Source organism: Haemaphysalis longicornis, unplaced genomic scaffold, assembly GCF_048455015.1.
Source record: "Haemaphysalis longicornis isolate Haplotype H1 unplaced genomic scaffold, Haemaphysalis longicornis Haplotype H1 scaffold_1, whole genome shotgun sequence".
Classification (NCBI taxonomy): domain Eukaryota; kingdom Metazoa; phylum Arthropoda; class Arachnida; order Ixodida; family Ixodidae; genus Haemaphysalis; species Haemaphysalis longicornis.
In genome coordinates this window covers 274,581,857-274,607,446 of record NW_027526203.1, presented here as the reverse complement: position 1 = coordinate 274,607,446, position 25,590 = coordinate 274,581,857, and the positions used below count along the sequence as shown (strand labels likewise).

Genomic DNA, 25,590 nt, shown 5'->3' with positions numbered 1-25,590 from the left:
ATGAATTTTATTATTGTGGGAAAGGAAGTCAGGGCCGCAGCCACGCATCGCTCCGCACAGGCAGCACAGGCACAATGGCGTCGTTACAGACGCTGCTACCTGCTCCAACACAGTCTGTTTTCGACCGACAAAATGAAGATCGTGCAAAGAAACTTGCCGCATCGTCTACGCATCTCGCTGTTACTACGCGGTCTGCTCCACCTTACGGTATGCGAAAAGGCTGGGTGCCCAGAAGTCTTGAAGACTTCGGTGATGGAGGCGCCTTTCCAGAGATCCATGTCGCGCAGTACCCGATGGACATGGGGAAGAAAAAAGAGAAAACGACTTCAAACGCGCTTCCAGTTCAGATTGACGCGCAGGGGAAGATTAAGTACGATGTCATTGTAAGACAAGGGCAGTCAAAAGACAAGGTGATTTACCACCGGTTTCAAGACATGCTGCCGTCGGAGATCACCACCGAAGACGACCCCACGCTGCAGAAACCGGACGAAGAGGAGATACAGAAAACCACGGAGGAGACCCGGCTGGCGCTGGAGAAACTCACCCAGTCCAAGATATCGGCTGCGATGCCGGTGCGGGCAGCTGAAAAAACAGCCCCTGCTCAGTACATTCGGTACACACCGTCGCAACAAGGCATGTCGTTCAATTCAGGCGCCAAGCAGAGGATCATCCGGATGGTCGAAGTGCAGAAAGACCCCATGGAGCCGCCAAGGTTCAAGATAAACAAGAAGATTCCACGGGGTCCGCCGTCTCCGCCAGCGCCCGTGATGCACTCGCCGACGCGAAAGGTGACCGTCAAAGAGCAGCAGGAGTGGCGCATCCCTCCCTGCATCTCGAACTGGAAAAACGCAAAGGGCTACACCGTCCCTCTAGACAAGCGGCTGGCCGCTGACGGGCGCGGCATGCAGCAGGTGCACATCAACGAGAACTTCGCCAAGCTGGCTGAAGCTCTGTACATTGCTGACAGGAAGGCGCGTGAAGCAGTCGAGATGCGGGCGCAGCTAGAGAAGAAGCTGGCCCAGAAGGAGAAGGAGAAGAAGGAGGAGCACCTTCGCCAGCTGGCCCAGAGGGCCCGCGAGGAACGCGCCGGCATCCGGACGCAAGTGGCGGCCGCCGGCATGGACGAGGACGTGCGCGAGAGGGACCAGATGCGCTACGAGAGACACAAGGACCGCCAGCGCGAGCGCAACATTGCCCGCGCCGCCCCGGAAAAGCGCTCCAAGCTGGAGAAGCAGCGAGAGCGCGACATCAGCGAGCAGATTGCACTCGGCATGCCCGGTGCACGCCCCTCGGAGGTCCAGTTCGACCAGAGACTCTTCAACCAGAGCAAGGGCCTGAGCAGTGGCTTTGGCCATGACGATGCCTACGATGTGTACGACAAGCCTTGGCGCAGCGCCCAGCCGGGCGTCTACCGACCAAAGAACCAGGACAAGGATGTGTACGGGGAAGACCTGGAGAAGCTGATGAAGACCCAGCGCTTTGTGCCCGACAAGGAGTTCTCCGGCACAGACCGCTCTTCGCGGCGGGATGGCCCAGTTCAGTTCGAACGGATCGAGGAAGAAGATCCCTTCGGCTTGGACAAGTTCTTAACGGAAGCGAAGAAAGCCAGCAAACGGCCCACAGAAGACCAGGACCAGCAGAAAGACAAGGCGAAAAAGCGCAAGGAGTAGCAGCACATGCTTATTTTACAGTGCCAGCCATTGTGGACTGTGCCAGCAGGTGCATGTGTCTTGCAGGGCTGCCGGCCCTTTGCACTGGGAACATTCCCCTCCTGGTGTAGCAAAAAGCCAGCCTTGTTGGCATAGCTTTTCACAAATGGAACTGCACATTGAGACATTTTTATTTCTTTTTTCGTTGCATTCGAGTTTGCTTGTCCAGTGTCCTGGTCTCCATGCCACTGGGCAATGGGTCTGTGACCATGCGTGCATGGGCCCATTTTTTGGTGTACCATAGCAGGCGTTGTTTTGTAAGTTGTAACTCGCAAAGAGCCAAATGAGAGTGTATTGCAGGCTGGACCAACGTTGCCAGAACGTTACTAGAATCTGGTAACGTTGGGCTGGATTGTTTCATCTCGTTTTGCAAGCTGTAAAGTGTCAAAGGGGTGTGTATTGCTGGCGGCTGAAATATTAGCACTGTGTAACTTGGCTATGCTATCACCTGTTTTGAGGTCATGCCTGATATTCATTTCTGGTGGTGTTGCCGCCCATTTTTTGTCAGGTCACTTTTTGTTTTTATATTTTTTCCTTGCATATGAACATCATGTGTGAAGTTGATGTGCAAATAAACATCAAGCGAAAAGATCTTTTTACGGCACTTTTGTTACCATTTAAAGTCGTACAAATACAGCTACAATCGCCTGAATTTGATTTTACAATGCAGTCAGTCGGTTGGCCTAGTGGGCCTCAATAACTTGCAAAATAACGTTCGTTGTCTGAAATTAGGGGGAAAACCTGTAGAATAATTACAAAATGTGTTTGCAATTCAATTTGCTGAACCTTTAGTGTTATTTAAAATGAATTCAGGGGTTGCAGAGAACTTCTCGCTGCATTTCGGTTCCTCTAAAACTCAAGAAGAGTAATTTTGAAGTTGGAGGAATTCTATCCCTTGTCTGCCTCAACTATCCATGTGACCTATAAGCTCAGCGTAATTGGTGGTTTGTTGCTTTATTGGTCTTGAATTGGCCTCGGAGAGCTTCTTTGTTGTTGCAGTGCCGTTGACTGTCAGCTTCTTGCTGCCTAGAACAAACAAAACTGGTGAAGTGACAAATAGGGTTCACAGTGCTCATTATTTTAAATTACTGTCAGACAAAACTTATTTTTCTTCTACAATATCAATCAGTACCAAACTTGTTTAATTGGCTTGGTCACATGCATGCATAAAATAGTGTGTGGAATTGTGGAAGTGCCCCGAGTTTTTCAAGAATTGTTCACTATCCTCAACTAGAATGTTGGCAAAGTTGCAAGCTTATCTTCTCTCGTTAAATTAAGGTTTGAAGTCATTTTAGTGGGTGTTGCAAATGTCAGTCATAAAAATTGCTGTAACCCGAATTTCACCGAAAACTTATCCCAATCTATCCAGTTCATTGTAACCAAACCTCAGTTGCCCTAAAATTTAAGTGGCCAAAACTAAAGCCACCAGGTTCATTGTACTGGCATTCATTTAAAGGAGTTGCATTTGGTTAGAGATAAAAACTCTTGAGGACACTAAGCACTTAAGAGTTCTGAATGTGAAAGCAATAATTTCCAATTGAACACTCTGAGAATGATGTGGCCTCATGCAGACGTGCTCATAATGAGGGTGCGGCCATAGAGCAAAAACAGCTGCAGCACTGGCAGTAAGCGCACTGCACAGAGTGCCCTGGCTTGCTGGTGACTGCTGCTCTGCTGGTTGAGGCTAGTGCTACCTGTGTCCCCCACACAGCAATAACACCATTGCTATGGAGTAACAACCTTTTGCAGCCAATGGGGACCTCCGGCCAGGCAGTGCCTGCATTTCCAGCCAGTGGGTTCGTCTGGCAGGTGCATACCCATGTTGACAGCAACGCAACGTCGGCATTTTTGCTTAATGGGGCCGTGTGATACATCCACGTTACAAAGAAGCTTACAACTACTGTGTACAGGTTTCACCCCTTTGCTCAGTCTTTGTGACATGGCATCTTGAATGAAACCTTAATTTGGAGCTGAAGTGAACTGACAGTGAGAGGACAAGGTGCCATGACGAAACAAAGTGGATAAGCAAGCCAACCTGTTTACTTAATGGTGCAGTTTGCAGACACAACCAGTGTGTGTCTACTATCCTGAGCACTTCCTTTCTAATGCAAAAGCAACAAATGGCTCATTGAGTGAAAAAGCCGGCGCCTGTAGCAGCAAAGTGGCACCTAAATTCCCAACTTGCTGTGAATGTAGGTATGTGCCACCGGCTTGACGTCCCCAACGGCTGCTAAGAGGTCATCAAACTGCTGGCAGCGCAGTGGATGTTGAGGAGCCGGGTATGTGCTGGCCTCATTCAGTGGTGCAGAAGTCACCAGTGAGCGGGGGCACTCGGTGCAGCGCTGTGACCACTTCTGTTCCATGGTGGTCCAGTTGCGATGTGCTGCAATCTGCTCTCAAAAGTTGTAAACTTTGTAATACTATCTCGGGCAGCAGCCGGATTGACCCACATAGCACCTACTGCGCGGGAGGGAAGTTTTTGAATTATATCTTCAGCACCGTTCACAAATTTGTGTGCATGTAGCATGTAAGCTCTTGCATTTTTTTCTTTTGCTTGTTCCCTGCAGCTTTTGTGGAACTGAACATACGGGAATGTTGTGGTTGCTGCCCACTTTTGTTAGCCTTTAGAGATTCTTTAATCGTCTTGCATTTGGAAATGGATCTCGAAACTTATGTTCGGGCCATTTTGGAGTAGTTTAATTATACACTAAAGTACATTCATGCAAAAAAAGGTTGAGACCAACGTACTCTTTCTAGACCTGTGCTTGGTGGAAGGAAAATTTTACACTTGTTGTGCCCATTGCATGAGGGTAGACGGGACTGCTGCCTTTTGACTCTTTGCATTCCAAGCCAATGCATGAACAGGCACCTGGATTACACAGGTCATCAAAAAATCATGTGCCCAGACAGGTGGAAGTAGTCTAGGTTGCCAGTGTACTGATCTGAAAAGTGGCAGCTACCTGAAATGTTAGCTTCCACATGAGATAGGGTGGTACAGAGTGTGGTAAAAGCTAACTGTCCCAAGGAGTGAAATTCAAAACTTGAGCAGTGGCCTGTGGTCCACAGTTATATTCCAGAGTTTGACGTGGGCGCATAAAAATGGACTGGATACACTACATCTCAATTGTGTTTTCAGTTCCAGAGAAGCAGAGGGAATTGTTCAAGGCAAGCAATGATAAGAGAAAAGGGAAGTGCACTCAAGGTATGGTTTACTGAATACCCCCTGCCCTGTAGTGAGGTGCTATGCGGCTCAGTCACGTCGCTGCCTGAATGACAGAATATGGGACCACCACGATCTGTTTGCGAGAGTTTGAGCAGGCTGCAGTCCTGCTGTTCAAAGACTTGGCATTTGTACGCCTATAGCAAATGCATCAGCCCCCCATCAGTGAGTGGACATTTCAGAGCAGAGAGTACATTGTGGATTCATATCTTTATCGCTTGTGCCCTGTTTTCTGACTATTCATTTCTTTTTACCTTTGATGTATTATGCCTTGTATATACACCGCCTCCCTTTGTGCACATAAACAGCTATTAGTTTGCGCCACACAGTGCCGAATTCCTTATCTTTATGTGTACTACATTTTTTGTGCTTCATGGTTCTCTTAGATTAAAATTTTTACAGCACCAACTAGCCTAGCCAACTTTTAAGCTTTGTTGAGCATAAATTCTGTACACTGGTCCTCAAACCATCATGAGGGAAAAATTGCTGCTGCAAATGATCTTAGTTTTGTTCACATTTCTTTTTGTTATCACTCCGTGTTTGCTTTATTTGACACTTTGAACGTACTAGCTATCTACTAAGAAACGTTTAAGCATCTCCTAGGGTCTCCTTTAATTAACTTCAGTAAAATGCTTGTTTATAGGTGGGCTGTTATTTCACCTATGACTGGGATCGGGTTAATTTCTGCTTGAATGGTGTCAAGGTACAGAAATGTGCTCCCCCTGCCAGCAAGACACATGGAAAAGAATATCATCTTGGAATGCAGCTTGAAAATAGGCAACCTGTGGGTGCTGTTTTGCCTAGCCGATGTCTGTTTTCATTGATCAGGTTATAAATTGCTATACCGCGACCATTCATGTGCTGTCCATGATTTTGTCTCGGTCTGGTTTCACATATGTGCAGGTGGCTCAGGAAACTTTTTCGGTGCATTGGAGATGGGAGGACAGGCACAAAAATAGAAACCTTTGGATTTATAGCTCTTCTTTATCACCTCTGGAATTGGTTGCAGCACACTCTACTTCCTCAGTCAGCGCATCAGCGGTAGTTGCACTAGTTGAAAAATCCTGCGCACACATACTGGCTACCTGAAGAAATTGCATACACATGCGGGGGACCGGCCTCTGCGGTGGTCTTTTCTTCTGGCACAAAATGAAGAAAAAGAGCATATCGTAAAGTTCGAAGTGAACGCCCACTCCGAAACATCGCCCACCCACGTTTATTCAATTTACTAAATGAACCCAAAGATCGCCCACCCCCTAAATTCGATGGCTTTAGGGCCGATGAGTGAACAACATAAACGTGAATCATCTATTCATGTGTTGATGCGGTCACTTATTTGTTTTTTCCGCACTTGAGCCGAAAGTTTGCCCATCTGGTATTTTTTCTTAACATCTCCGCAGTTTTGGTTGGCGGTGCGGCCACTTTTTTTTAGTGTTTTGCATCTGACCCGAAAGATCGCCCATCTCGTATTTTTCATTTGATATCTCTGGACTTTGGGTGGTCATTCTTTCGGAACTTTACGGTAAATGGGTCTAAAAAAATAACGAGCTAACAGTGACCACAGTCATGGGTCAGCAGGATTTTATTTTATTGAGGGGAAATAGGGAGAGGGCGAGGGGGCGGGGCAATTGTTCTTGGGTGGCTTGGGGGGTGCGAGTGCCCCCTTTGCACCCACCTGCCAACGCCCATGGCCACAGTGCACGAGTGAATGTGAAAGCGAAACGATGAGGTCATGATCCTACTGGATCATGACCTCATGCTGGACAGGGAAGACATGCTGGATCATGCTGGCCAGGGACATTAGATCTTTGACCTTGCTCGAATAGTGCATCAAGGGCCTGGTTTATTTTAAAGTTATGTTTCACCGGGACACATCCCATTTTTCTCTACTTCTTGATGACACTAACAACTTCTGCAAGCAGTATGAGCGCGTACACATAGTTCTTGGAGCAGCCGTTGAGAGTAACTACTCGCATTTGCAATATGATGCTAATTGATGCAGTCCTGACTTCCATGGGACCACCGTATTTTCCTTTCACCTAGACATATAAAGCTTCGCCTTAAAAGTATGTAGTGCCAGGTCAAAATTTAAAAGAAAACACAAATCTCACTATAAAAAAATTCAGGGAAGCTTGCACTCACACGCACGACTTGAATGGCGAAGCTAGGTGAGCATTGCCAGACACATAGTTATATTTCACTATCATTGTTTATTTGCATGCTTGTGGTGCTAGTAATCGTCATCATATGCATCGAAGAAGTCATCGACTTCTTCGCGGCGAGTGTATGCAAAGTCATTCTCAGCATTGTAGACTTCCACCAGCTCTTCATCATCGACTTGAGGCAGCGGTGACGGGATCTGAAAGTCGTCTTGGGAAGGAGTGGCACACTCATAGCCATGTTATCCATAATGGCTTTTAGAGAATGCGGTGGCCGCAGTAACCTCTATGCTGTGTGTGATGGCTCTTCTACGGTACCGAACGCATGCACACGACAACGCGAGGACGAACGAACGAGGGGCATATGCTATGATGCGACTTTCTCATTCCAAGCAAGTGTTGCCATGATGACGGTGAATGCTGGATTTTTTTTTTCTGAAGCCACTGCGCGAGCCGGGGACTCAGCATTGCCTCGCTCCTCTAAGTCTTTGCCAGTTTGTTTTTTTTTAACACGAAAGTATTTTATGCCAGGGTATAGTACCTCACCGACGTCATATCCATCACGGAAATGACATCACCAGAAAAAGTTCCATTGGCGCGGTGGTGCTAGGTTTCGAGCCCACAATCACTCTGGCAACGGGAGGTGAGAAATGCTCTACCAACTGAGCCATGAAGTTATGCCCTGATACCTGTACGAACGCGCCTTATGTCCTTTCCTCTAACTTGTCCATTCAGGTGGTGCTGCCGTCTAGGAGAGGTGAAGTGAAGTAGTGCGTCGTGACACTAATGAGCGCCCATAGTTAACGCCTTGATGGGGCAGCGTGTAGCAGCGGAAGCTGCTGTGTTTAGCCATCTACCGCCTATGTGAAACACCACCGCCACGTTCCACAAGCTGACCTCGTCGCGACAAAAGCGTCTGGCGTACACGCCACGGAGCAGGATTAATGTGGTCGCACCTTTGCCAAAGCGACCCACCAGCAGGACGCCGCTCGTCAAGCACACCCACAAAACTGCTGCTTACCCGCAAATAATGCTCCTTTTGCGTACTGTGACTTCACCAAACGATTTGCTCACAACCCGTTCTGTTTCGTTCGCATGGTTTGCGAGCGCCTGGGGGAAAATTGAATTTACGCAATGCTCCGGTGCGTGTAATTCAGTGTCTAATGTTGATGCTTCTAACGGTGCCATACCGACAAAATATAAATAGCGATGTGCAAGTTCATATTGATGCACAATAGGTACCGGACAGCGCCCAGAGGGCGACACGGAGCCCGCGACACCCAGCAGCACCACCTTTGGCAGATACGCAAAAAACTGGGTCGGTCCCCGCAAGCCAATACGTTCATGGCTGGGGCGCGCTCCTCTCTTTGCAGGGCGGATGAAGCGTATGAGTCGGTGGAACTTGCGTATGGGGAGGCACATAAAGGCCGTATGGGCGTGACGCCCACAAGAGAAACGCTCGTACAGCCTGCCTGCGCGCACAACTTTCTCAAAATCTGCGTTTTACTTCAAAAGAAAACGTAATTTATATTTTTCAACTCCACAAACGAGGAGGTTTTGTCGCTGTTTCCGCGCGTGGTATTCTATCCAGTGCACCCCGTTTTATTTGAAGGCTTCCCCCTACGATATAACATTTCTGCATGACTTCATTGCAATTTGTAGTAGATACGCACGCAAATAACGTTATGGCACACGTTTTGCTAAGGTGCGTTCACGGGCGCTGAAGTGGCTGAAGGCGGTAGGCGCGGCGGGACCGCCCAGAGCTGCGCGGGTCTGCCGCGTTTTACCGATCAACCACATTTTTTTTTTTTTTTTGGCCATTGCGCGGCCCGGGAACGCTCGGACGTCGCCGCGAGGCAAGCGCTCACGAGCGCACGGCATTTTCTTGGTATTTTTTTCCTGCAACACCGAACGTCCGGCTAGTCATCCCGATTTAGAGGGGAAGCCTGAAGTCACCATCATCAGCATGAGTCGCTGTTCGGGTGCGTTCGGCGCGTTCGGGAAAGTTCGGGTTCGTGTGTTGCCCCCTGGCGGCACGTGCTGCGACTAGCGTTCTGCTCGTTCTACTGCTGGGCGGCTGGTCCTCCCTGTTCTGTGGGCTGGTGTGCAGCCTCACTCTTCTGGTGCCATTTCTGTGGTACCCTTCTGTTCTGGTCAGGCTATGTAAGGTGAGTTTACACTGTTAACTGGAGTGAAAAATAAGTTTTGAGGCTTTCAGGGGACACTGTGTTATGTGCCTGATTACGTCTACCATTAGGCAGTCGTAGACACGCGCGTTTGCCAAGTGTACTGACTGACCTGCGATTCGTGCTTGTTTCGTGTGTAGTCTAGCCTGATTCTTTGCGCGACCGGTGGCCGGCATGCTTGTTAGCCGCATGGGTGGGATTTTCGACGCTTTGAGACCTCGAATTCGCTGCAGTCCTAGTTCAAACCACCCGTGGTCATTGCTAGGCCTAGCGTTCCATTCCTTCACCCGCTGAGGAATCGCCTACGGAGAAACAGTAGGTCAGTTCGCCCGGCGTTTTTGTTTTCCGTGTATTTTTGTGGAACTAACGGTCTGATGGAAGTCCTGGGATTACCCGCGGATGGTCCAGGACTGGTAAAACGAGGATACCGAGTGTACTTTCGTTTTGCGAGTACGTACTGGCGCTGTGCTGAAACCCTGTACGCGCTCTGACGTTTCTAGTGGAAGCGTTTTATTTTGTTTCCCCTTGGACATATTTGCTTACCGTTTAAAGAGCGATTCGTAACGCATCTTCAATCGCACTGAGTCGGCGTTTGAAGTGAACAGTGTAGAAAATTTTACTTCTGTATGTATTTGCTTGTTTCCAGGACACGACGCGGCAACATGGATTTTACTGAAACCCTTAAAGGTCAAGTTCAGAAAGCTCAGCAAATAATTAACGAAATCGAGGCCATCAGAAGGAATTTGCAAGAAAACTGTGAACGTGTGAGTATAATCTTGTGAACTTTTGTCTGCCGCTGGGTTGGGCGAGGCGAACTGTTCCATTTTTTACGGCCCTGTAAAAACAGCGTGGCTGTTAAGCTATCGGTGGCTTATCAAATAGGGACCCCTCTGCGTTGACATGATTACTTAAAGAAATCTAGTTCACACTAATAGCGCCTGGTAAACTGGTAAAGTGTGGATGTTTCATCGCAAACATTTCCTTGCTGTCGTAGTGCTTGTAAATGCTACAAAAAAGAAACTAAAACAATGTGGTACTTGTCGTTTGGATGGCCTATATTAAAAGAAATCCCCACTCCTTTTTTATAGGCAGTACAGCATAGCGCTGAGGGCTTTTCGGAAAACTCGTAGCATGTAAGGTTCATATGCAGCCGTCGTAATTGTATTCCGTAGACGAGCTTTATAAAATTGAGGTGGCGCATATATAGTGCTTGTAGTGGCAACTAGTGGACTAATGGTAGCATTCGCACAGCGTTATGCAATCCTTACTCAGATGGCATAGTTGGGAGCTCTAGTAGCAGATTTTTTTTCTTTTTGCTCCTGTTTGCTTATGGTATGATGCCATTAGATTCATGCTGCGAGCCGTAGTCTGAACAGCATCAAAGTGAACAGCAAAACATTGTTGTCTCAGCCACCCTTTCTGTAGGATCTGTTGGTGCGCACCTGCTTTTCAGACCTGTGCTGCCCTGCTTTCTGTGCTCATGGGCATGTGGGATTCTTTCTTTTCACTGATGTGCACCTTGTCTCCAAAACGAGTGTGGTTTTGACCAAATGACCATCCGGGGCTGTACACAAAGATTACCTTCAAGAGTTGTTTTCACTCACATTCATTGTAAAGTTGAATAGCCCCCCAAAATTAGCCCAGTGGGAAGTGAACTGCCAAAAACTCCAAATGTAACCCCTGCATTTGGGCAAGGTGTGAAACTTGGGCTTGCTCTTCAAGGACCATGGCAGAAGTTGCAGGCGAGGGGGCACATGTCACTTGCCTCTAAAATAAGTAGTGTCTGCTGTGCACCAGTTGCTCTGACTTGCACACTCCCGATGCGTCAATTATAGAAGCATGCACGAAAAAATGAGTTCAGTCATGTTGGCATTTGCCTTCTGTTACCAGTAGTATGTGCAATTGACAGCGTGATAAAACCGTGTCCTAAACGTTTTATATTGTAGAAGCAAATAGTCTAATGTTTGTGGACACATTTAGGGCATATTGTGCCGCAGAACTTCTAGTACATGGCGTGGCAGTACATCATGCAGTTGTGAAGAGGTTGTATTACCCGGTTGGAAAGCTAGAGCGCAAGAACCAAAGCTGGCGCACCCTTGCCGTAAAGGCGGCGGCCGCATTGGCAGCATTGAAGAGCCCTACTGGCGCTGCACAGCATGGCATGGGGATACACGTGGCCCCCAAATTCAAGAGTGCTGCTGCTCTTTTTTTTGGGCCCTGTGGCAGTCGGGGTTCAGTGATGAGTGAAAAATGAATAAACTGCTGCTGGGGCCCTCTGTCGCTTGCTTGTGGCTGGCCAGACGCGAGTGACAGCGACAGGGGAGCCTGGCAGCAGTGTATCATTTCCTTCGTCGCTGTTGCGCACCAAATCGTAGCCTGTGGTTACCCCTTTATTTATAACTGCTATGTTGGGGCCTGGGAAGACCGAGGGTGCCCTGAAGAGAAAGGGCTTATTTCACGCGAGATATGCGCGAGAGAAGAGAATGAGATGGCCGTGATTGCCTGAAGAGGTGAGGGGACAGGTGTCCGGTGCGGTTGCTGGATATTCGATTTGACGTTTTGAATATCTAGCAAGCGCACTTGTGCTGCTCACATAGACGTGCAACACAAGCAACCATAAGCGCTGATTTGTTTGTGGAGTAACATTGCATTGAAAAACAGATTTCAGGGGAGGTTAGAGAATAGAAGCAAAAGAAAAGTCACCAAAAACACATAATCGTAGTGATAAAGAAGCCAGTAGGGGATGACCAGTACATTCTCTAGTCTGTTTTTACAGGTCTGCCATGTGTTTGGTAGTTTGTTGTGTGTGTGTGTGTTTGTTTGTTTGTCCGGAGCCAGTGCCCTTTTTGTTGTTCCTCCTGCTTTCTGCAGTTTGTCACTCTTTGATTGATATAATTTCAGCAGTCTGACATTGTGACTTCTGTGTTGCATGTGCTGGCTAGCTTGCTGCAAAATGCGGGAAAGGTCTGCTTAGTCGTGCGTGTTTGGCATACCACTACAGGTCTCATTCCCTTCTCCCTTCCAGCTCAAGGATGATGTGGACATAGCCTGTAACCAGCAGATAACCTCTATTTGCCAGCGAAAGGACCAGCTGTATCGGCAGGCTGAGTTTCTGGCTGCTGAGCAAGAGAGGCTGCTTCAGGCAGACTTGGCAAGATTGCACCAGTACCAGGGCAGCGTCCTGTCCCTGCTGCAGCTCTACAGTGCGGGAACTCTGAAAGATGACGGCAAGGATCTGACTTGTTTGAAGGACCTTGAGCTGTAAGTGCAGCGAGCCACCCTTCACAGTGGCTGGTTGACAGTGCTGTGTAGGTTATTCTTAAAAGCGGGTTCAATTCCTGGCCGCTGCAACTGCTTTTCTCATGGGGTCGAAAAGTGAAAACGCCCGTGTTCGACACTTCAATGCACGTTAAAAATCCCCAGGTGGTCACAATTAATCTGGAGCCCTCCAGTAAGGTGTGCCTCATCGTCTGTGTAGTGCCAGCGCATTACTCCTCATATTTAATCATTTTAAGAAGCCTAGGGGAAAGAAAAAAAAAACTGCAGGCCTTGGTGTTGTGCCAGAGCAGAAACGTTCCCTGGTTCATTGTGACATGGTTCCCTGACATGGTCCCCCTCCAGTGTAGCCTGACAGGAAAGGGGCCATGACCCCTCAGTATGCCATACGGAGATGCAAACACTTGCCAAGCATCTGTGAGAAGTAGCTCAGTAAGGCCACCAGCCCGTATCCCTGGGCAGTTGCTTACTGAGATATCTCGGGGAACTTCACCTTTTTCGGTTTTAGTCTTGGGAAAGCAGAAATTTTTCAAGAACCGTATGCTTACTAGCATAAAGGAAACTGACAACTAGACTCTGCTTTCTGCTCATACTTGCATTTCACAGCTTGCACAATATGTACTCTTGTTTGTGGGAGGGTAGAAGAATTATATGGAGCGTGCTTTCCTTATACTAAATTTTTCATCGAGGCACTGGCAAACCCCACGATATACAGCCACCAGATGCTACAGCATGTTAAGCCAAGTATAGCCTGTTTTGGCGCACTCGCCTTAGCATGCTGTGTATGGAAGGAAAGTGGGGAACCAGAAAAAAAGTTAAGCAGGTGTGAAAGAACTTAGCCAAGCACTGGTGGGGTATGTTGTTTCGTAGTGAACTTTTTTTTTTTTGTCCATTTCAGTCATTAATTGGGCTTCCCGCATAAACTCTAATTGACGTTTGGCACATGGCGCTCCCTGCAGGCCACGTGTGAGCACCACGGTGCCGCAGCTGGAGTTTGCAAAAACGGGGGCAGCCGAGCTGGAGCAGGCTGTGTGCGGCTTTGGCCGTGCCCACCTGCAGGAGCCAGTCCGCCTGAAGGATGGCCAGACCAGTAGTGGCAGCGGGGCAGCCTCGAAGGGCTCTGACGGCACGGAGTCCTGGCTGCGGTGCGAAGGCTCCGACTCCAACGACTCTTGGCTGCTGTGTGACATGGTACGTGGGGGCAACACCGGGGTGTGGCCAGCAGGCGCTGGCTGAACTGCTTGCAGGGCATGCTACTTAAGCACTTGTTGTTTCCTGGGGCAAACTCCCATTCTCGGTTTTTAAATGCACTAGCCCTAACAGGGCTCCCGTAACATGGTTCTTGATCCACTTCCCCTTGGACCAGCTTGTGCAAGATGGTGAGAAAGTGAAGGGAGAATTATGCATTGCCTCTCTCCTTACTGCTACCTCCTCCTTGACAACCGTGGGCACTCCACTATGCTCGTGAATGCATTCTTATCGGTGAATGTCGGAGTGCAGAAAAAAATTTGAACTGAAAATGTCTGCCTTATGCTGACGTAGTTGGGGCTGTGGGGGCAAATGTACGGTGGCTCACTTATCGTCATGGACTACCTACTTAGCACTCCAGGACGAAGGCATCTCCCATTGACCTGCACCTGCTCCTGTCCTACGCTACCAGAGTCCATTATTTGCCTCTAAATTTTCTCCGGAAATTCACTTAAAGCGTTCTGAAAAAAGGGTCCTGTTGCACAAGGTCAGTCCTTTGAACCGTCCAAGTGGAGTTTTCCAAATGGTTTGCGAAGTATGAAATAATGGTGGCGACAGAAAGCGCATCACGACAGTTGCCACGTCCATGTAGGATATTGGTTCACATGGTGCTGGGGTTGCTTGTGTACTCGACTAGATAGTGGGCACATGTCAGTAAAGTCAGCTTCTGCCTGCTGGAGTGCTGGAAAACTTGCAGCTGGCATCGTGAATATGGTCAGTGCGGGCAATGGTAGAACAGTAAACGAGAGGCCGTAAATTTGAGGGTGCAGAACAGGCATGGCTGTTGGTATGAACATCATCTTCCCCGACAGGGAGCTCGTCCGAGGCCTTCTAAAACAAAATGTCTACTCCAGTGAAGTGCAGTAGACTTCTGGTAAGATGAACAAACACTCGTGCAACACTATCTACTCAAAGAAGATGCTCCTCAAAGAAAGAGTTGTTTAATGTTTACTCTAGGGTAATGAAATTTAAGCTGCCTATGTAGTTGTTTCTACTGGTTCCCAAAATGTAATTAGATTTGATGCAACTCTCATGGATGTTTTGTTTTGCAAAAGTTTACAAACTTTTGTGTGCATGCTTTTGTATAGTAATTTGTTTTGAGGCATGAAGACTTAAAGATCAGTTTATTTCCTCTGAGTTGTTGAGCCTTGGAAACTAGGCATCATTTGTATTCGAAAGTTTTGAGTATGGAAAAATCTGGAGGTTCTGTAATGTTAGTGTTTCAGGCATCAGTCAGAAACCTTCTGGATTTTCGGTTTTAAAACATCGACATGCTACGTGGTCTTTGTGTGTGCCTGCAAAATGTCATTCCGCCACGCCAACTGTACATCAAAAATGTGAGTGCAGTGGGATGGATGGTAGCGAAAAACGTTCAATCTGAGAACACATTTGAAACCTCAAGACTTTTAGACAGCATGTGTATTCATAAAATATCAATTAAAACTCTAATGAAATCAGACAATGCAGCTGAAATGTGTACAATCTATTCTTAGTCATTAGAATTGTTGTGCAGTGCATAGTGTGTCCTCTGGGTACGTTTAGCTCTAGAGTCCTCCACCCAAAACGTTTTGGTCATGCCGCAAGAGGGGGATCTCCCTCTTGAAGTTTGCTAAGCAGGCATGGACTGAATAGAGACTTGTCCCAAATTCGTAGTGCCTCAGTCTCCTTCGAGTGGAAAAAGCCCTTGACATTTTTCTTGCCAACCGGGCCTGGATATGCTTACCAGAAGTCTTCCTCCTAATCCGCAAAGTATTCAAGCTTACTAAGTGCAGTCATCAAAGTCTGGGCACAGCCCTGGTTTGAGGGGTACCTTTTGTGGCCCTTTTTCCGGTATGCTATCGAACGTGAGTTGCGCATCACTTCTGCCAACTTCTTTCTCTGTCAGCATTTTCTTCTTGAAGACTTGACTGATGCCACTGAGAGTCGCAGCGTGCACCGTTTTACTGGTTCTTCTAGAGGTCTTGTTGTGGTGCAATCAGATCGCTCACAACACCTGTTGCACGCACAGCGACCACTGCCTTCACACCCACATCGTGGAGGCTGCCAATGTCACTGCTCCTGCTGGCTTCGAAATTCTCAGCAGGTGCCACTCGCCTTGATAACTTGGGGCAGACTTATGCGAGGCACTGGCTGCTCTCGCATTAAAATCTGAGAAACTATCCTTTGCGCATATCAGTATGAAACCAGAGCCCCGAGGAGGTATCGCCGCTGTCATGACGGATGCAATACTAGTATGGAAATGATTTAGCTGCTCTACGGCTCGGGACATAAGTCATAGGTGCACCGAGGTAAGCATGGTACAGGCGCCTATTAAACGCAGTCATCAAAAGTGTTTGCGCTCTTGATGCATTGATGGCGGCCTCGTTGGCTGCACCACATCCATTCGAGGCCATGGAAAAATTCAGTGTCAGAACACACGAGGGCTGTGTTATTGGATCAGAGTGCCTCTTGAATCAGTGCCTTGGAGTGCCTTGTTGGATCAGAGAGCTTGATGAAAGGGCCGTTAAAGGATGGCGTGCAGTCTGCTCAGACAGACTTGTGGAAGTTAAAGGGCTGGTGAAGAGCTTTTCAAAAAAATTTTGTTGGGGGCATTACTTTATGGTTTTCTTGACGCTGAATTCGAAAAACGTGTTTATTTTATGTGTAAATACACCCAAACCATCTTTTTTCGTCAAAATAAACGACGCCTGCCCGGCGGCGCGGTCAGAGCGCTGGCTGCCTTTCAGGATTGGCCGGCTTCAGATGACGTCATATTCGGAAATACCGGCGCTGCCGTGACTGCTCGGCCTGAAGATCTCATCGATCTCATTCTGTTCCCGTTCAGATACGGGCCCGAAGGACCTCTGGTGAATGGAGGGTTCACACAATCTTTCCTTAGAATGTTCACACAATCTTTCCTTAGAATATGAGAGCTTGAGGGAAGTATAAGCGCAACAAGTTCGCTCGCGGCGAGCTTGAGAAAGAGGTTCTCCCCCGACGACTCATGGCCGACTTATGCTTCTCGGGTGCAGGGAAGTTGTGCAGATATTGGTTCGCCGCTTTTACCACCAGCGCTAGTCACAACTCCTGGCACATTTTTTTGACACACCATCATCCCTTTCTTCGCATGTGCGACTTTGTTTTTGCATTCGGGCAGGCGGTACAACAAGCTGTGTGCAGCGGCCTGCGATGCGTACAAGCAGCAGCTAGCGAGCGGCCGGTCGCTGCGTCGCGTGGAGGTGCTGGTGCCGGGTCGCTGCGCGGCCGGTCAGCGGAACGTGTCAGTGCTGCACAAACGCAGTTTTAAAATAGGAGAACCGAACTGTTGTGGTCACCCGAAAGGTAGCGGAACCAAAACGCAACACACTTGTCGCCGACGAACTTTAGAAAAACACCTTCCCGAACAGCTCCAGCCAGCTTCGGTTGCACGGATCGCCTCGGAGGTTGGGAACTTTATGCTTAGCACCGAGACCGATATTGGGTCACTGCTACCTCTACAATCGCGAATGACTATCCTTAAAACAGTTTTTCACCGCACTATCATCCCATTTCTCGCGTGCGAACCTTATTTTCACGTTGATAGTCATTCTAGCCATCGGTGCTATGTTCATTCTTGCGCGCAGGTAACGCCATCCGACGGCCTCTCGCCGCATCTCGTGCTCGGGCAGGTTGCTGCCGACGACGCGCTGCGCGACCGGTCGGCGCTCCGCATCGCGATACAAATTCGATCACCTCTTTCAAAATCACCTTGGATGACAATCCCTAGCACAATTTTTCACCACACTATTCATCCACTCTCTCGCACGTTCACTTGCTTTTGGCGACGGCCTTGATTCTGGCCGGCAGCGAAGAGCGGTCGCTGCCGCGGCATGCGTGCACGGTGCGTGCGAGCCGTTTCGTGCGCCGTACGGGAATGCACGACCGGCGAGTGTGCGGAGCGCTTCCGCGCGCAGAAAACGCTTCATGCTTTCACCTGGCTTGATTTCTTCTTAAAATCTAGCTACTCAGCTCAGTTTCCGTCACAGCCAACAACGTCGATCGGCAAAACGAGCAAGAAGTTCGCGAAGCCCTGAGCGCTGCGGTCCCACGAATTTTTTAATCCCCTTATAATAATGGGTCAGGAACTAGGGGTACCTGCATATTTGTTCGAGCCCGTCTCTTCGCGTATGAAGCACAGAGCACCCGACGACACGGCCGGCCCTGCGACTACTCGTGAAGGCAATGTAGTAGCCACGGGCGCTTGGGTAGGAAATCTCTGGTATCTAGGAGTCGCTTTAGGGAAGCACACAGCAGCATTACGGTTGAAAATCGACGCGGTAGCAAATCTACACAATTGAGATTAATAAAGGGCACATTGCACGTCTGCTTAATTCGGAACTTCGCTGAGAAAACTGGGACACAGCGAAGCGGCGGCGCACGCCGCTGGCCGTCTTCCGAATATGACGCTACTTCCGGTCGCTGCCTCTCGGTTTCTCGCTCTTCCGGCGGCACAGCCGCGAGCGGTGGGCGGGGCGTCGGGTCAACTTTATCGACAAATATCTGTCCCCAACCGAGATATGAAGAAAATTTTTTTACAGTCATAAACTATCCAACATACTAATTGTAAAAAACAAACATTTACCCACTTTCAAAACCACTTCACCAGCCCTTTAAGCTTGTACGTTTGCAACTAGACTCAATGGTGGCAACTCTCTGAAATTGCCTGCAACTTGTTTCCACACATTTCATTGTGGTGGTGGTAGTCAACTTTCTGGTTCTGTCTGCGGGCTAATTTTTATTTTGGACATTTCCTGCTGCCATTATGCCTGCTCTTCTTGCTCAGGCTATCGTTAACCTGGTTAGGACATTTTCCCACCGTGTTGCTTTATTTGTCCTCTTCATTGTGCTGTTCTAAAACAGTGTTAACTATAACTCCTTTTGGGCCCTCCCCCCTTGATGGCAGGAAATCGGCAATGGTGAAGATGAAATTGTGGCAACCTCCTTGCCAAAGTCTTTGTCTTCTGCAACGTCCAGCTCTATTGAAGCAGTCTCTATGGATGAAGAGGATGTATGTGGCACGCTGAATAGGCTGGTGCGTTTATTCTTCTCACTGTGGGGCTCTTCTTGGCTTCTCACCCACCTGCTTGCACTATCCTTTTGCATGGGCCCATTGACATGACTGACTGTTGCTAAAGTGCAGTGTAGGATCCAGGCTACAAATGAAACAAGTGCTCTTCCCTCGCACAATAGGGGATTAAAATGAGTTGTCCATGGAAATGAAACCTTGCTAATAAGGCCTACAATTTTCATAAAGCTTCTCCTAAAGGGTCGTTACCCACTGTGGTGGATCAGTGGCTACAGTGTTGCTCTAAGCACGAGGTCACGCATTTGGTTCATAGCTGCACTGGGCATTTTTCTTGTAAAGGCAAAAAAACAAGAATGCCTATGTGTTCAGAGTTCGTACGTTGAATATCCCCACATGGTCTAAAAATGTAGCCCTTCACTACAGCGGACCTCATAGCTGAGGTTTAGTTTCAGCAAAAATCCCAATTTGAGCTCTTAGATGGAAAGGCCATGCTTTTGTTTTACCAAAGCTGTGTATCTCCCCTGATCGCCCCCCCCCCCCCTTCCCATCTTTTTTTTTTTGTGACAAACGGAAACATTCCAGATATCCAACAAGGTAGCTGTGCAGTAGTACCATCTAACAAAGCGTAAAAACTAAGTGCCATTATTTGGAATAGTGCATGGTAAGGCCTTTGGCTGGCCTGGTTGCCCAGCAGCCTGCAGTAATATTTTTGCACTTACGTTGCTGGCTGTTGTAGGTGTCGCTTGCAGCAACGAGGAGTGGTAGTGCATACATTCAGCCTCGGAAATCTTGACTTTAGCTTGCAAGCTGGAGTTTGAAAACCAGCGACACAATTCCGCTTCACGGTGCCACGGACACTCTGCTTAGGGTTTGGTTGACCCACTGGAAGGTGCCAAGGATGCTACTGGAGGCAAAGTCAGGGAAAATGCTTTAATGCTTAGTTCGAATGCACATTGTATTACATACACTTAATGGCTGTCGCAATCTTGGGCTTGCCGTCCAGGCTAAGTCTGTGTGCGAACGGAAGTCTCGCCTTGTCTCCTCAATCACATGGAGTCAGGGCTCCTTGTTTAACCAACGCCGTGCAGGCCATTGTACAGGCAACGTGGGCAGACCAGTAAACTCCCCAAGAGATGCTTTCCTCAGTGCTTGTCATGTTGATTGGGAGGGAAGGATCCTCGTGAGAGGAGGATGCCAGCAAGAGACCAACGGGGAAGGCCACTGCCACGTGAGCCTTTTGGAAAACAGGTTGTGCATTGTGTACACTTGTCGATGAGTTGGCTGTCACCTTTCGGTATCTGTGCCCGTGGGAAGGAGTGGAGTCCTCTTCCGATAACCTGTGGCAGCGGGCTGGACTTTCGATGCCCAGACAACACTGGCACAGACCACGTGCTTTTCATGAGCCCAAGCGCCAATGCATTGGCAATGCGGGCATCACTGCCAGCAGCATGTGGGAGTAGCCCAGAGCCATTGGCAATGTCGGGCCACGAAACGGGCCCCTCACCATGCCCTCGCCTTAACGTACCAGTGACAAATGCCGCGAGCTGGGCACATACGTGTTCAAAATTCAACAGATGGAACACGCTGGTGCTACAACGTTGCCTGGTCAAGTAATGCAACAAGCTGTCTACCACCCTGCTGTCCACATTTAACTAGTGTTTTTTGAAAACTAACAGTTTTAACAGCATTACGGTCAGCACTTGCGGCACTACGCACGCAGACCGACTGCCATGATTAGATGTAAGCCCCATTGTGCACAATGGGTGCCTTTGAGTGCGTGTATATCATATTCCTATTCTAGGTGTTATCCGCCGTGTGATAACACCTTGTGATCCGTGTGATCCGCCTTGGCCCTGATAACGATATGCTCATGAGGGCACTCAAAGCTGATGGCGTTGACATATTAGCTGCAAGACCCATGGGGAGATGGTGCTGTTACGGCGACTGGCTGGCTCTCCGGCATAGGCCACCGCGCTAGCACTCGGCACGTTAACCATGTCGCTGCTGTACCTATAGAAGTTCGAGGTTCGCCGATGCGATGACATCATAGTTAGTAGTGCCAAAGCACAGCCATTCATTTGGGATGTCCCAAAAAACTGGCGCGTCACTTGATCACTGTCAAGACCAACTCCCCCTTTAGACTGGAGCCGCTCACCAGCTGACAATGATCTTGTCATGTGTTTTGCCACCTTGCATACTTTGTGGGAAACCCGGAGTCCTGGTGCGTTCCCCATTCCTCGCCGCGCGCAGCCGAGGCGAGGGGGGAAGACTCCCTCTCTCCCCTCGGCAGATGCGTCGCTCGCGCCGCGCCGCTGGCGTGTCGTGGCGCGGCGATCGTTGTCACGTGACCGGTTCTTCGGGGCCCCGGTGGGCCGGTCTCGGCGCGCGGGACGAAGGAAGGCTCTCTTGGGTTCCAGCGGTCAACTAGGCGAGACGTGAGTACCGGAGATCCGGCTTCCCCACCTTCCTTTGTCTACCCCCTTGCGCCTGCCTCCTGATCCTCGCCGGACGGCTGGGTCGGGACGAGCGAGAGTCGGCTACGTGAATTGGTGGCACGCCAATAAACGAGTGTTTCGCCGTTTCGCTGTGTTTGTGTGTTCCTTGCTGCTCTCTACCGCTACGCCGGACGGCGGTCCGTGGCGGAGTTCAGCCGAGCTAGCCTTGCGGCCGGAACCCTGGTCCCCACAACTTTTTGAGTAGGTCAGCAAGTGCACCGACGGTGTGTATGCTTGCCTGCACCACTGGAGGCCACCTTCATGGTGCTGTCTCCAAGGGACTGGTTAGCCACAGGCTGATGATGGCTTTTGCTGGGCACACGGCCTCCGCCGCTTACATGGGGGAGCAGCCTGATCAGCTGATCACGGGAGCCACACCGCTACTCGGCTCGCTCGCTGGTCAGGTGGTGGCAGGCCTTGCTGACGTGCATCAGGCCTCGCATGGTGGCTGCGTGGCTTGTGGGTCACTCTGACCATGGGTGTTTAGGGTTGAACCGTTTGGAGGTGCCCAGCCCACCTGGTCAGCAATCTCATCGACTACAGGTGCTATAGTGGTGCATTGGGAAGCTTCCTTCCGCAGCTCCCATGGGCTCATGATCTCGCAAGCCTGAAGTGTGTGTGTGCAGCATAAGTACTGCTTCAGCTCGGCCACATGAGTGGGACCACCGATTCATCCTGATCCAAGGTCTCTCGGCTTGTAGTTCGAGGGATCCTCTTGGCGACTATGAACAGTCTGGCCCACCTGAGTGCGAGACTGGCCGCGAACCCCGTGCTCGCATTGCTAAGTGTGTGGCTGTTTCAAGACGGCGTCGCCCGCTTCATACCTCACGTCCCGGTAAGCTCGGCCGTAGGCTGGCTTCTGGTTGGCCCTTGACTTAAAATGACCGCTGTTTGCCTTATTCATGACACAGTGCATGAGTGGCATCTGCTGCTTTCGCGGGGCTTCATTCGACCACCTGGCCAAAACAGTGTTCTTGGTGTGTTCAGCATCAGTGACGCTGTTGTGAAACCATGCTTGAGCACAATGAGGAGGAGATGGAGGTAAAGTGCTCGTCCGTCTTGTCACTGGACATACACCCCAAGCCATGGCCTCGTGTCACGGACCATTGTGTTCCATCATGTTGGATTGGGGGTGATAACATGGTGTTGTTTGCTGCAGGACACCTTTGGCTGTGCACACTTCACAAAACAACCGATGTCAATTACATGGCATTGTCAGTAATTGGACGCTCTGGAAACTTGTAATAGAACACCTCAGACAACTTTTGCAGGATCCCTTATGCTGTCGCTTCGCGCAGCAGGATTTCAGTGATCTCTCTGAAATGTCATGTCACTACGATACAGACTCGTACCGTCGTTTGCTGCGTTGCAGTAGGTCCATCAGATGGCCCACCAGGATCTCCTGATTTCTTGCTCACAATGGGCTGAAGCAAGCCTGGCTCCTTACCACCTTTCTGTTTGTGCTCTTGGCAGACATGGCGGGTTTGTAATTTATGCTGGGATCTTCCAAGACCCCATCATCATGCAATATACTTTTTCACACATAAAGCTGATTCTCATGCAACAGCCTCACAAAGTTGGCATGACCAAAATGGCACCTATGGAAACAAGAAGCAGCATACTGACACTGCAAGATGACACTTCCTCTGCTACGAGTCTTGACTGTAGCTCTGAGTAACAGTAAAACCAGAACTTCAAATTTTTGGCTGAAAACGAGATAAGCATATATTCCTGCATTTGAAGGGGCATAATGCCAACACAGCCAACAACAGTGTTGTGAAATCACAGAGCATTTCAATGTGGCTGAACAAGTATGGACTACAATGAACAGAGTGGCCGATAGTTGCTCAATAGTGAACCACAAATCTCTAAGTGGAGGCTCTAGTGCTTGCTGACTGGCAGATATCTCTTGAACAAATAGTGGAGCAGGTAAAGAGTGCAAGCTCAGTGCACATGACAAAGCTTGCCATGCACTGGGTTCTACTGGAGCCAATGCAGTCTTGAAGGAAGCAGCTGCACACACACACACAAAAATATTGATGCTTTGCAAGGCCGACACAACCATGGTTGGGCCACCATGATGATCCAGAATCAAAATCGCAAAGCACACAGTGGCGGCATTTGAACTTGCCAGTGCCAACAAAAGCCAGGACTGTGCTGCCATCGGGGAAAGGTTGTACTGAACGTGTTTTGCTGAGCTCACCAAGTTGTGAGATGTATCAAGGCGAAGTCCACCAGAAAGGTCCACTTAGCTCTACAATGCAGCAGCTCAATCGGCATGAGTCATTACGATACACGTTCTGTGGCTACAAAATTTTACCCCTCCTCATTTGTACCGGAACGCGCACCCACACTTTCCCCTCACCCCTTGCATGAAGAGGCCCCTGTGCAAGATTTTCTGGGACGACCAGGAAGTGATTGCATGGGCGGAGCTCAACCTGAACTTTTAGAATGAAGTTCCAGTGATGGTTAGTGGCAGCTCCTCCATTGGGAGCAAAAAATACATGGCCATGGTGGAAATATAAAGATTAAACTCCCACCAGAGTCTACTTGCCGATTCCAGTGGCAGTAATATGAACACCTCCCATGTTTGCTGTGGTGGCTTTGTGGCTCTGGAATTCTGATTGATTGATTGTGGGGTTTAACGCGCCAACGCAACGCAGGCGATGAGGCGCGCCGTAGTGGAGGGCTCCGGATTAATTTTGACCACCTGGGGATCTTTAACGTGCGCCGAAATCTTGTACACACGGGCGTTTTTGCTTTTCGCCTCCATCAGAAAAGCGGCCACCGCGGCCGGGAATCGAACCCGCGACCTTGTGCTCAGCGGCTCTGGAATTCTGCTCCAACTGGCCCAAAACTGTCTACAGCGCCATTTTTGTCCGACTAGTGGAGCTAAAAACAATGACTAAACGTCAAATTGCCATGGTGCTCAAACATTTTTTTGCTGTTACTTTATTTCTTCCTTTCCAGAATTTCTTCAGAACTTGTGGGTGCCTTAATTTTGTGGCAATGTTCTCTGCTCTTGCTTGCAGACTGCTGATCCAAAAAGTTCTCGCTCACCGGACTCGTCTCCATGGCTGCTTTCATCAACTGGTGGATACGACAGGAACACTCGGCTTGACAAGCTTGCAAAGGCACTAAGTGAAATTGTGACTACAGACTGCAAAAACACTGAAGAGGAGGCTGAAGAACCAAACTGGCTGCTTGCACCAAAAGACACTGTTGCTGCAAAGAATGATGTGGTGGCTAGCAAGACATCGGATATCAACTCCAAGTGGTTGTTTGTTAGCAAGGCCAAGCCACTGGCTACATCGTACGCTACCAAGATCAAGGACATGTTTAAGCCTTACTTTGACCATGGGAATAACAGCATGTGGGTTGCTCGGGGCAAAAATGGACAATGAAGTATTTTTTTTGTATGCTGCACCAGTGTTGGAAATAAAGTGAAATTTTATCCTCCGCACTGCACCTTGCACCTTTCCAAGCTCATTTACAGAATGCACAGGCTGTTGCTTAGGTGATTACAATACCTGTTCAGAATTTTGCAGCTGCTCCCCCGCCCCATAAAAGCCGTGTATGCACCATCTTGAAGTCATATAGAAGGCTGTTAAACATGCACAGTAAGGAATTCAGTGCAGCCCCATGACTATATCTTTTTTTTATTAGGTTTGGCTGGCCAATGCTGAAACTGCTTTTTCTGGAGTGCGTAGCAGCACCATCTTTCAAATTTAAAGATGCAAATCTGGTGCTGCCGCTTTCACTTTTAATAGGCCATGTAACAGTAGTGCCAAACCGGTGAATGGGCACAAGACGGCCAGCGTGTGTTTCGAACACCTTGAATGAGAACCTGGTAAACAACTGAACGCAATCCATGAAGGCAAAATACAGCCTTGTTTCATTTGAAAGGACTCTACAACAAAGACAAAATGTTGAAATTTTGTGCAACCCTTCAGCAGTGACACAATAAACAGAACATATCATTTGGTGAGGCACATGTTAGCCTTCGTGATGTGATCAGACAGAAGTAACAGCATCATTACTATCGTGTAGTTGTTTCCAGGCAGTGGCTTTGGTTGGCAGCCACCTGTCGCAGAAACTAGTCCCCGTGACGTCAAGAGAGCTGGGCAAGAAAGTTGCTAGTGAATTGCCACTACACGTTATTCTTGTTTACCTTATTTGGCCGTGAAAACCTTAGTCCAAGCCCTCTCGTGTACCCGCACGTTGCCTTCCACATGAATCGCTGGTTACTGGAA

At 49.0% G+C, this 25,590-nt stretch overlaps 2 protein-coding genes across 2 annotated transcripts; both read left to right on the top strand.

The window, feature by feature from the left end:
* The first annotated feature begins 39 nt into the window (after positions 1-39).
* Bx42 (Puff-specific protein Bx42) lies at positions 40-5,784 on the top strand. Its single transcript, XM_077678063.1, has one exon. The coding sequence runs from the start codon at positions 75-77 to the stop codon at positions 1,668-1,670; it is 1,596 nt and encodes a 531-aa protein (XP_077534189.1). The 5' UTR covers positions 40-74; the 3' UTR covers positions 1,671-5,784.
* Positions 5,785-9,192: 3,408 nt separating this feature from the next.
* Positions 9,193-24,800, top strand: LOC144146105 (uncharacterized). Its single transcript, XM_077678052.1, has 6 exons — positions 9,193-9,256; positions 9,921-10,038; positions 12,300-12,535; positions 13,510-13,741; positions 18,720-18,848; positions 24,370-24,800. Exons 2-6 carry the CDS (start codon positions 9,937-9,939, stop codon positions 24,739-24,741), a joined length of 1,071 nt encoding a protein of 356 aa, XP_077534178.1. The 5' UTR covers positions 9,193-9,256; positions 9,921-9,936; the 3' UTR covers positions 24,742-24,800.
* The last annotated feature ends 790 nt before the right edge of the window (positions 24,801-25,590 follow it).